Here is a 13,116-nt window from a genome sequence, read left to right as displayed (position 1 = left end):
GAAAGTAGTGGACATATTCTTGTTGCTTTTGGTTCCATCTATATTGCAATTTGACAATAGTAGTAAATTTGCCAATAATGTGGAGCTTGAAGGAGTTAGGGCCAGCACAGAAGATCGTCAATGGGAAGCTTGTCATTCACAAAACGAGGTTGGTATGGAAAGAGCTAATCAAGATATTAAAAATATATTTAGTACATGGATGCAGGACAACAAATCTGACAGTGGAGTGAAAGACTGCACTTTGTTCAATTTATGAAAAACAAAGCTTATCATTTTGGAATCTAAAGCTGTTTTTGGCTGCAAACCTAAAGTAGGTCTTACAACTTCTTTTCTATCTGAAGATATTTGAAAAGACATAAATATGGAGCAGCTAGAAAAATAATAGAAAGCATCCAAATGATGCAAAAAGATGAAACAAATCAGCTTATGCAAGGATCATGCAATCAGCTTATCCATTTGTTGATGGATGAGGTTATAGTCACTGGTGGGTTAAACCAACATGGTGATGACATAACTTGCCTAAAGAGCATTTGTCATTCTGCAGAATGCCTAGGTAAAGTGTGTACTAATTCTCATATGTCATACTTTGCCTAAAAGGACTGGTCATTTTATAAAATGCCTAGGTATTCTGTAGAATATCAACATTTCATACTTTGCCAGTACCATTTATATTTTAAATCAAGTTTTGAAAATTTTTATTCCAGATTCTGTTCAATTATGTTATTGAAATATGATTTGTATCCGTTTTCATAAACATCTTATAAAAAACATCTTTTTAACTGCATAAGCATATATCATGACAATCTGTTATTTCTTCTGTAGGATCTGATTGTGTAGATCTTGGTGCCAGTTGGATTCATGGAGTTCTTGGTAATCCTGTGTATGAATTGGCTGTTGCAAATGGTTTGATCAATCTAACAAGTGATCAAAATCCACATACTATTGTTGCTACTACAGAAGATGGAAAAAGAGTTCCAATTTCAATAGTTGAAGAAGTATATAGTGCATATTTTTGGTTCAGTAAAAGATGTGAAGAATATTTTTTATTACATTTGCATACTCCTCCTCATATTGACAGTGTTGGCAAACATTTAGAAATGGACATTGCTGCATATTTACAGCAGTATCATGGTGATGATGCAAGCATGCGTAGGATGGTCTTTGACCATCTTCTTAACCGTGAAACATGCATCACTGGTTGTAATTCAATGCATGACACAGGACTTAGTGATTTTGGTAGCTATACTGAATTACCTGGTGGCAATATTAGTGTTCCAGGAGGCTTTCATTTAGTTATAAAATTTCTTTCAGACATTTTACCAAAGGATAGCATTAGATTGCAATCTGAGGTAAAGCATATTCATTGGAAAATGAAGCAAGTTTCATCAGGTGAGGTTAATGAAGGACAGTGCTCAAATAAAGAGAACTCTACTCATCATGTAGTTATAGAATGTGAAGATGGCTCAAAATGGTTTACAAATCATGTAATAATTACCTTTCCTTTAGGTGTGTTAAAAGCAAAAGCTGAAGAAATCTTTGATCCCAAATTACCAGACTATAAAATGGAGTGCATAGAAAAATTGAGCTTTGGAGTAGTGAATAAAATATATTTAGAGTATGATAGGCCTTTTTTAAATTCTGAAATTTCTGAAGTTATTACATTATGGAAAAGGACAGAAGAAAGTGACATGAGTAAAATTTGGTTTAGGAAAATATATTCTTTTAGTCGATATACTGAAAATGTACTTCTTGCTTGGGTATCTGGCAATGAAGCTGAATATGTAGAAACACTGTCTGAAGAACAAGTTGCAAATACTTGTACTGACATACTAAGAAAATTTCTTAATGATCCATATATACCAAGGCCTTGTAGAGTAGCATGGTAAGGAATTTTGATTTTTCTTGTTTCTTTAATAAATTACTTGTTAATTTTGTAAACATTTATAAATCTGACTGCATAAAATTATGTAGCTATGCTGCAAATAATTATCAACATTAATCCGTAATACTTTACATATAGCAAACATATACATTGTGCCTCACATATGCTGTCTATTCCAGGATAATATTCATAATGTGAATTGTTTTATTCTAGACACTATTCTCCCTAGTTTACTACAGGAATATTTTTAAGGTACTTATGCATTTGTACAATTGTTTTGAAGAGATTTGCTAATTTTTTGCAGAATAAAAAGAATGATAGCTTAAAATTGTCAAGCATTTTTTTTTTTTTTTTTTTTTTTCTTTACGTACATTCATGTTTTATGTTTTAGTTAGATATTTATCCCAAATATCAATTTATAAATACACTTACATATTCTATTCTAGCAGGAATTTTACCACAATTTCTTCTGTTTGAGACAAATCTCGTTAATGCATTATTTTCGCATTAAGATAAAAATATCATGATTTGTTTAAAATCTGTAGGAATTTTGAATATAGCAGAAAGAAAGCATATGGAAATGTTGGCATTATTTGTTAAAACTAAAAGAAATGCAATGTGTATAGTTGCCTGAAGAACTGATATGCTTATGGTTACCAGAGTTAGCACATTCTGAAAAGTTACTAGATTTAGGCACATTATGAAAATTTGATGACTTCCACTCATATGATTGTACTAATATATAAATACCAATTTAAATTCATTTCCAAGCCCAATTTAAAATAGAAATACATTGTAAAACATTTAAAAGAACATTGGAATGCCTAGAATTTACTCATTTATTAGAGTTCCTTCTGATTATCCAGACCCCATTCACAAGACAATTTCAGTGGCAACCCAAGTTCTGGATGCTCTGCAAAAAGTGAACACATATTTCCACCTTCAAATTGAAGGGTTTTTTTTTTTTTTTCTAATTAGTGTTTGTTTTTACATTGAGTAATTTTCTTAGGGAGGAGTGGGTGACCTCGCTTATTGAGACACTTTTCACAATTTATTTATAATTTATGCCTTTATTTATAATGTGACTGAGGAGTTTGCAGGCTGATGAAATATTTGCCTCTGTTATTTTAGGCTGCATTTCTTCAGAAATGTGTCATTTTGCTTAACAGTGCAAAAATTAAACAGCTTAATAGCTGTACTAATTGAATATTTGTATTTTATTGATTAAAATTTGTGCATTATGCTGAGTTTGTATAATTCTTGGATTTTTTTTTTTCGAAAAATTATTGCTATGTACATGCCGAGAATGACAACATGTGCAGTGCTAAATTTTTTGATGATTTTTAAGCAAAAACAGTCTGCTATGTATATGGAAAAATTAACAGAAGAAAAAATACATAAGAAAAGTGGGTACTCTTCTGTTATCAGGACCAGATTCAGAAATATATGTGTGTATGCATACATACATATGTAAGTACATGTATACAAGCATACATGAACACATACATCCATACCTTTCTGAATCCGGTTCTCATAACAGAAGAGTACTGAAAATGCTTTATTATGGACCTTTCATGTTTTTTAAATTTTATTCATTTATTGTTCTTTTATGGAATTCTTAGTGCATTATAATTTTTTTATATGTCTTTTGCTTTTTATGTATTAGTGCAACAAAAAATTAGCTGATTTTTTGGAAGGGTGTGTAAAAAGCAAAAAAGTGCACTTCTGCAGCTGAAAAAATTTTTGTGTTAAAACCTTCAAACTACTCCTGCAAATTTACAAATATTGCACTGATTCTTGTTGCCTTAACACCTCCAATTAATTATTCAGTGATGTGTTATTTTACATCAGAACAAATAGTACCTTTGCTAGTTATAAAAAATATTTACGTATGATATGTATATTCACAGTCTTGCAATTTTTCATTCAGTTTAATTTATTTTCCCAGTCTTCCTCTGGAACTGGATGACAGATATCCATCATGTTTTTCTAGGGGTGCATTTGTATTTTATTTGGGAAGGGTAGGTACAGCTTACAAAAAATTGTTTCAAGTACTTAGTTTTCTATTTTGTTCACGATGCTTCTGAAGTAAGGCACAACATTATCACTGAACCGATTAGCTGCTACATTGGTCGGGCATATCAAACTGATTGGGAAGCCAATGATTAGCTGTTATCTGCATTGCATTGTTCTCTTCCTTGTCAGAGCAACATAATAAATCCTGCTCGAAGAACACTTCAGTTCTTTGATGGTGGTGGTAATTTTAAGAAATATGTTTGCTTGTTTACTTCTCTGCTAGTTATCATTTTTAAAACACATGTTAAGTTAGAATACAGCACCACTTATAGTAGAGAGAAATAACTCTCACTTGGCCACTGGTTTCAGCTAAAGCAGTATATACTAGTACTGAATGTAGTAATTACCATTAATAAAGTTGTTAATGTTTGTTTTTATACAGGCCACTCATTTAGTCTAAAATAAACGAAACACAGTATACTGGCCCTTAAGCTAGAATAGAGAATAAAATGCTAACTTTGGATCGAAAGAAATAAAACAGCACTAAAAGTGAAACTAATTTGATTAGAAAATATAGTTAAGGAATATAATGATGGTGTAAACCAGGGGTCTCCAAACTACGGCCCGTGGGCCACATCCGGCCCGCGGACAGATTTTGTCAGGCCCGCGGAGAGCTAGCATACTTGAAAACTCCTTTTAGAGAACATATTTTTTATAGCAAATTAAATTTAGTTTACTGAAGTATTCTAATTTTATGTTGAATAATTATTAATATGACATCTACATTGATATGGTCATGGGCTAACTACTCATAACATTGTTGTAGGCTTATTGTTATTGTTTTTGTGATAAGTTGGATAAAGAAACACAGAATTGTAATGAGTAAAGACATGTATAATATGCAGAAAATTTAACTTCAGTACATAATAACTAACAAATTATTGAAATGAATCCAACTAACATTTTATACATTTTAAATAAAAACATAACTTATAACAAGCATAATGACATATGAAATACTAATGAGATTTATGTAACTGAGATTTTCCACTGACAGTAGTTTGTAGCTGTGGACTAATTTTACTTGTACCAATTATTAAAATAGATTTAAGATGCTCATCAGTTAATTTAGATCTGTAAACATTTTTTGTGTACTTCATTTTGGAGAAGGTCTTCTCACACAAATAAGTAGTACCAAAAACAGAAAACAGCCCACGAGCAAATTTATGCAAATTATCAAATTGTGTCAGTGGAAGACTCTTATAAAATTCCAACAAAGATGAGTTTTGATATTTGTTCTTAATTATATCAATGCACTGTAGATCAATCATTTCCATTTGAAGTTCCGGGGCTAGGGTTTCAATGTCAGTATCAAAAGGATTCTGAAAAATCTTAATTTGATTCGCAATGGCATCAAAGTCCGAGAAACGAGTATCAAAATTTATTTTCAAAGCACTCAAAGTTTCGATTGCAAAATCAATAGGAAACTCAGTCTCAGTGGTGTAGCTGAATATTTCACATGTTTTAAAATGTGAAAAACATTTACTTCGTAGTTGTGATTGAAACAGTATCAATTTCTTCTGGAATGATTTGATATTAGTGTATAAATCAGGAAGATGCTGGTTTTCTCCTTGCAATCTCAAATTCAGTTCGTTCACATGTTTTGTCAAATCAACATAGAATGCTAACTTCCACAGCCATGCGTTGTTTTGTAATTCAGTAAGAGGGCGATGCTTTTCATTCAAAAAAATTTCGATCACTGCTCGAAATTAAAAAAAGCGCTGAAGAACTTTCCCACAACTAAGCCAACGTACGGCAGTACGATAAGGTAAGTAATTTTCTCCAATCTCTTCAATAAATTGTCGGAATTGTCGGTGATTCAGCCCAAAAGATCTATTAAATTAACAGTTGATATGACTGGTTTCAGAACTTCAGACATATCCAAACATTTTCCGCACAAGGACTGTTGATGAATGATACAATGTAAGACTAATGGTTTTGAACCACCATCATTTTCTACAGCCTTTGACACAAGAGCGACCACTCCTTTATCTTTCCCACTCATGTTTTTGCCTCCATCAGTTGTAATACATTTCAAGTTTTTCCATCGAAGGTTCTTTTGATTAATGGCCATTTCAACTCCTTTAAAAATATCTGTACCAGTAGTTGTGCCATGAATACTATACATATCAAGAAGTTCTTCATGCACTTCATAGCTTCTATCTACTCCTCGAATATAAATCAACACCTGAGCAGTATCTGACACATCCGTTGACTCATCCAAGGCCAAAGAAAACCACTCAACATGTCCATTTTTGTCGAACAGTTGAGAGGATATATTTTCAGCAATGTTTTCTACCCTTCGAGCCACAGTGTTTGCTGACATACTGACAGTTTTTAATAAATTTACCTTTTCAGGGCATATTTCTTCGGCTACTGCAATTATGCATTCTTTGATCATTTCTCCATCGGTGAATGGTTTTCCACGTTTTGCAATTTCAAGAGCCACACGAAAGCTGGCACATGTTGCAGCCTCTTGTTCAGTTTTGAGTTTTGTAAATGAAGATTGCTGCGATTTCAATCCGCGTTTCATAGCTTCGAATTTTTCTGTCCGCAAACTCCCTGTATATTTTGAGTAATTTCGAAAATGTTTTGTTTCATAATGACGTTCTTTGAGAACGGCTATGCTTTCATTGCAAATCAAACATAGCGCCTTGTTACTGGACTCAATTACGAAATACTGAATGTTCCACTGATCTTTGAATTTTCTGCATTCACTATCAATTTTTCGCTTCTTTTCCATACTACTAAATCACACACAAAAGCAACAATTCAAATCAAAATACTGTTACAAAGATGTCTTAAACTTAAACACGCACAAACACGTTTTAAGGAGGTTTGCACTATTTTATTCCACAACAGTGTCATAGGAACTGACTTCTGTACGTGCTATTAGCGCCATCTGTTAGTGATGGAAGGTACTACCTATTTCCGCTTGTGTCCACCAGATGTCGTGTCACGTTACTCCTCATGGCTCGTACTCTACGACTAATCTAGAAATTACAGATAATGACAGGAAAATTAATAATATGCAGTGCTGCCGTTTTGCGGACTTTAGTCCGATTTGCAGCCTTTTTTAAACGTTGCGTACTTTTTCGGACTTTTTTATTCATCAGTGGACTATTTCACTTTTTACCACCGGCAACAATGATAATATGGTTTTGGCCCTCGGAACTTACTGGAGTAATCAGTATGGCCCTAAGGCTGGAAAGTTTGGAGACCCCTGGTGTAGACAAAAACGAAATTTAAATAAATTATAGATTGCTTCAAATCTATTATACATTCTGAACATGAAAATGATTGTTATAAATTTGATTCTAAAGTACAAATATGTTTGCCAGAATTACCTGTTTGTAAATTTTCTGGTAAATATACCCGGTCGAATAATTTTAAGTTGCTTTTCGAAAACAGTATTGCAAATAATGCTCAATTATATAAGAAATTCATAAACTTTGTTATTTAAAGACTGCATTAATTGATGAAGCAAAAAATCTTAAACTCATGATACTTCAATTCTCTACATAAAGTCTCGGTTGATCTTTACATTATGGTAACTTGGCGATTTTTCGGCGAAAATTTGCCAACCAACTCTCCTACAGCAACCCTCTATTTTTTTCCCCGCCGCCATTTTGTCTTCACGAAGTAAAGACATGTTTCTTTTCTTTTTATCTACTGAACACTTCTTCCAACAATCTACTAGCCGAATTACACTTATGCTAGAAATTTTATCAAACAAAACTGCTTAATCATGACAAATATTCATTGCAAAATTGGGAAAAAATGCACAATACCATACTCCTTACGCAACACATACACATAAACCATGTACACGCCGACTTATTTTTACTTAAAAAAACGTCCCAGAATTGCACAAAAATGGCATTGCGCACACTCTTCACTATATCCATGTACACTGCTTTTTTCTCATGAATTAGAAAAATTTCACGAAAATACATGACAATTTTCTCAATCTTTAAACCCGGTAAAAAGAACATATATGAAATTACCTGATCGCGAAAAAGTATTTACCCTTTCCAAATATGAACATTTCCACATATAAAATAAATAAAATATCCAAAAACTTTTATCTCTAAATCATCTATAATATTATAAACGTCACCAACGAATTCATACCACAAACATTACAAATACTTAGTGTCAGATATTTAAATTATTTCCATCCACGTTTACTTCAACTAAAATGTATACCAAATTCCTACAAACATAAAATTCACAAAATAACTATCATTTCATTAAAATATAATTAAATTCAAAAACACTACTTAAAATATAAATGAGCACATACATTAAATTAATAAAAATTAGCTTACAATCCTAATCACTTTAAACTAAATCATTGCTAATAACAATTTTCCCAATAATACCAAATTCCTTTCCACCTTACATTTAGAACAATGCATAAAAATAATATCCTCAAGTAATTAAAAATACTAACTTACCTAATGTTCTTCAGAATCTTGATTACGTGTCCGATAAACTTTTCTTCTTTCTGTTTCAGGATCTTTCAAATCCTACTTATATTTCACAGCAAGGTACCAGGTAAAATAAATAACTTAATAAAACATCTTTATGTCTATCTCGCACAACCTTAAACAAACATTTATTACTACCCTTTTCAATACCACTAAATACCCATTTCGAATTCACTTTAGTTACGGCCATGGGATCCAAAAATTAACCAAGACTGTTTCACACAACACAGAATAAAGCCAAATACAAAATTTCCAGATTTTTTCCCGATTTTTCCCCTTTTCCGATTAAAGAACCGTAATTCGTCCATTAATATCACACGACATATCCCATGATCTCTCATTTCCCTCACACAAAATAATGCGTAATCGGAACTGAGTACTGCTCACATTATTACCAAAGTCCCAGGTAGTAACCTTTATCGCCTCCAAAATGTCGCCAAACTACCAGTTACCATATTGTAAAGATCAACCAAAGTCTCTTCAAGACAGGTATGAAAATATAAGAATCTGAATTCAGAGACATGGGAAGTCAATAATGGATTTACATAATTTAACTTTTAAATTGTCAAAGGGGATAAGGTATGTAATAGATAATGTTACTAAAAATGTAAAGGCTTTGACTATTTTAAAGTATGAGAAAAATAATTTTTTGGATATTTTGTTACAGTCAAAAGTTGTTAATTCGGACACCCATAATCCGGACTTCAAAGCTACAAACTTTCTGCGCATGCGTCGCGTTCATGCATGCGTCGCGTTCACGCATGCGCATAGGCGTTTACGAGTGCGCGTAAGCCCTTTACGGCTACGAATATGTATGTGCGTTTAATGTGTAATGGACGGTATAAGCTAAGCTAAAATTATCTAATTCAGTTAATGTTGCAGATTGCGTTGTTCCTTAATCTTCGAATTGGACCCGGCTTATTATTTTTTGCACACTGTTAGAGCAATTTTATAAAAGTAAGCTTGAAATTTCGATTATGTCAAATAGAATTTCCGATATATATTTACTAATATGTAAAGTATCTACAAAGTGAAAGTATGTTTCGAAATCCGAAATCTGTTTATCAGTTTCACACCGCTGCGCTCAATGAATTGGAAGTTGATGTGTCAGCACTATCCTTATCTTCAGGGCAGATGTTTTTATTTTATTTGGCTTATAATTCCTTACTAAATGTAGTATTTCATCTCGATGTACTCCGTCTTTGATATGATTAAAATCGGGTTCATCGTCATTATAATTCGCTTCTGATAGTGAAGAAAATGACCCAGAGGTTATTGAAAACGAAAAAATTTCTATTGACGAATTAGTCAGTATTCTCAACACAGCAATTATAGGACTTCAACAGCGGAACTTTGTAACTAAACAAGAAATTATGTCTGTTTAATAGAATTAAAGAGAAAATATTATCACATGAAATGAAGCAACTTAAACAACTTACATTGAAAGAAATGTTTAATAAAGTAAACAAATAAATATTAAGCTTTTTTTTTTTGTAAATTTGGATATCCTTTAGATCATAATTGTTTTTTATTTCATAAATTACGGTTTCATATTTTTAATTTTGTAATTTCTGCATGCTATCTTACCAGATTTAAACTGATGATCTATAATCCGGAATCACCGAACTCCCGACGAGTCCGGATTAACGACTTTTGACTATTAAATGTTATACTTCAGAAACTAGATTATGAAGCATGCAAACAATTTGAGCTGAGTATTTATGCTACAGAAATTCCTATGTTTGAAGAATTAATTTTGCTTTTAGAGAAAACATGTCAGTTATTAGATAACATATCCTAATACTAAGTAATAATAAAGTGAGATACCTCTTAGAAAAAAGTTCAAAATCAAAGGCTTTGTTGGTTAAAACTGATAGTGCTGCAATTTGTGTGATATATAAAGATAATAAATATCTGCTACATAAATGGGACTCATTTCTTAAATTCAATCCAAAATAAAGATATGAAATAGTTAACAAAATTGTGTATAAACTATCTTAGTAATAAGCATTTCAGGTGTTTGGATTTCCATAAAACTGTCATTCATTAATCTATGGCATACCCTCCAGTGACAACATCAGCAGCAGTTAGACAAAACAAAAACAGAAACATGGAATGACCAGATTATAAACAAGAATGCAGATGACATTGAGGGAAAAAAAATGTGTTATTAGCGATATCAATAATATATGTTTGTGATTCAGAGGGAAAAAGAATTCCAGTTCGCGCTGTTCTTGATAAGGACACCATGTCTTTTTTTCTCACAGGAAGAGTTGCCAGTTTGTTAAATATAAAGAAAGAAAGAATTTATGCATCTGTGTCAAGATTAAATGATGTTATAAATATTAATTATCAACTAGATGTACAAATTTCGAATAAGGATTAATCATATGTTAGCTCATTTAACTGTAACATATGTAAGGTCATTTAACTGTAATGACTGGCATTTGGGGACTGTTGTCAGAATTTCCACCCACAGATGACAAGATAATATATAAATACCTGATTTATATATCAGCAAAATATGAAGTAAAACATATATATGTATATCGTTTAAATAAAATTGTGTGCAATGTTTATGTGATGTATTGTACCATACTATAATATAAAATCCGAAATTTCAATACCTGGAATGATCTAATATCTAGACATGCAGACCACCAATCCAGTAAGTAAATATATCTATAAATACATTTAAAATAAAAAAAAATAAAAAATAAAAATTATCTCCCTTCTTACAGGATCTAAAAATGGAGAATATGTGTTACTCAGTAAAATAAACAGCTGTGACCTAATGCAATCTTTCTTCTCACTAACTGAGATTCCCAGCATGTCACTTTCAAATACCTGCTTCCTAGGAGTGGCACAGTGACCATTGATTGGCTAGGATCGTACTTTTAGCATTCGGTCCTTTCATGGTTGTCAGGGGGGCTGGTATTTTTCTGTCTGATCTAAACAAAGAAGTGACGAAATGCATTTGAAAGGAAAATGGTATCCTTCCTGTTGAAGGCTCCTGCATACTCAAAGTCTGTCAAGTTTAATATGATTCTAACATGCCCTAGTTTTTAAGCATAATGAATTTAAAAGTAATGATTGTGTGTCTAAGAGTAAATGTATCAAGGCCTGTACTGATTACACGATACCAGCTGTTTTATTTATCATGAATCTGTCTTTTTTTTTTCCCCCTTCAATTTAGTGATGCTCTTGTATTCGTTCTGTAGGTAATATGTTCCAAAATCTATAGTTATAAAAAGTTGCAGGTATTAAGCACTGTATGTGGCATGATATTTCAGAAACATGCTGATAATTCCACATTGTATTTAATTTATGAATTAGACAATACCACAGAGGTCATACTACCATTTATGGTAATATTATGCATTCTGTACTATACATTTAACAGGTCATAGAGGAATGAGAGAGTGTTTTACATCCACTGTAACTTGCCTACTGTTTCTAAGATAATAGAATCATAAAAATTATGCTTTACTTCCACACATAACATCAAGCAATGAAATATTGATGTGAATCGCATTACACATCTGTGCTCATGATCTGGACTGCCATGTGAATATTTTTGTGAGCCATAGGATCATTGGTATTTCTTTGAATGAAACGGATAAACAGGAAGAAATGATAAAGTTGTTAGAAAATAGGCATAATAAATAGTACACAGGGCCAATAATGGCTAAAAATAACTAAAGGAGAGTGCAGATATTTACCAATCCCTCCTTAAAACATGAAATAAATTGTAAAGTTCCTGGGATCACTGTCATTGTAAACCTTAATTTATAATTCAGCTAACAATTTTAATGTCAGAGCAAATTTGGTTAAGACAACTGAATACTGGGAGTTCAGTCCCAAGTGAATAGGCTGGCTACATGGTTGATTTTCATCATTTTCCCCATGTGTAATATGAATATCAGCCAGTTTGCCTTAGAAAATTCTCCATGAGAGCATCCCTCTCCATAGGTAGATAAACCTTGTGAGCTTTGTCATGTTCAATGAACCTCATTTAATTTACTGAGAACAGGAACCAAGATTTCTTATGTAATGTGTCTGGCCCTTTTTTCATTAAAATTAGCATGATTAATTAAATATTTTTATTCATAATGGTACTCTTCTGTTGTCGGGACCAGATTCAGAAATGCATATATGTATGTGCATATATATTTGTATATACACACACATAAATACATATATACATGCATGGATGTATACATATATCCATATATACACGCGTACATACATACATTTCCAAATCCGGTCCCAATAAAACAGAAGAGTACTCTCATAACACTTACTTGCAAGAGATCAGGAAATGTTTTGCCAACTGCTGATGCGATTAATATGAAATTATATAAATTTTAAATGGTTTAACACCTTATTTGCTATTTGTGACAAATTTAAGCACAACAAAGCTAGGCATAAAATAAGTTGAAATTTTTGCACTAATTAATATTTGTTTACATAAAAATTATGAAAATTTTGATTTTGAAACCCAATTCATTCTATTTTCAATGATTTTTATTTCCTAGTACATCGTGGAAGAGTAATCCATTTAGCAGGGGTTCCTACACTTACATAGGTCTCAAGAGTTCACAGAGAGATATTGAATTACTTGCTACTCCTATATACAATGATCCATACCACAATAAGGTGAGA

The 13,116-nt window shown here is 32.1% G+C and overlaps 1 protein-coding gene across 1 annotated transcript in view; it reads left to right on the top strand.

Moving 5' to 3' along the window:
• The window catches only part of LOC118184766 (spermine oxidase), a 48,233-nt gene that overhangs the window by 5,747 nt on the left and 29,370 nt on the right, over positions 1–13,116 (top strand). Inside the window, exons 2-3 of the mRNA XM_085821897.1 lie at positions 823–1,882; positions 12,990–13,110. Coding sequence (XP_085678023.1) covers positions 823–1,882; positions 12,990–13,110 — 1,181 coding nt within the window. The remainder of the gene's footprint in view (positions 1–822; positions 1,883–12,989; positions 13,111–13,116) is intronic.

The sequence above is a fragment of the Stegodyphus dumicola genome, chromosome 8 (assembly GCF_044657685.1).
Source record: "Stegodyphus dumicola isolate Sdum_Otavi_A_Nest chromosome 8, ASM4465768v1".
Lineage (NCBI taxonomy): Eukaryota > Metazoa > Arthropoda > Arachnida > Araneae > Eresidae > Stegodyphus > Stegodyphus dumicola.
Note: the sequence above shows the minus strand (reverse complement) of the source record. Positions and strands in the feature narration are given on the sequence as shown.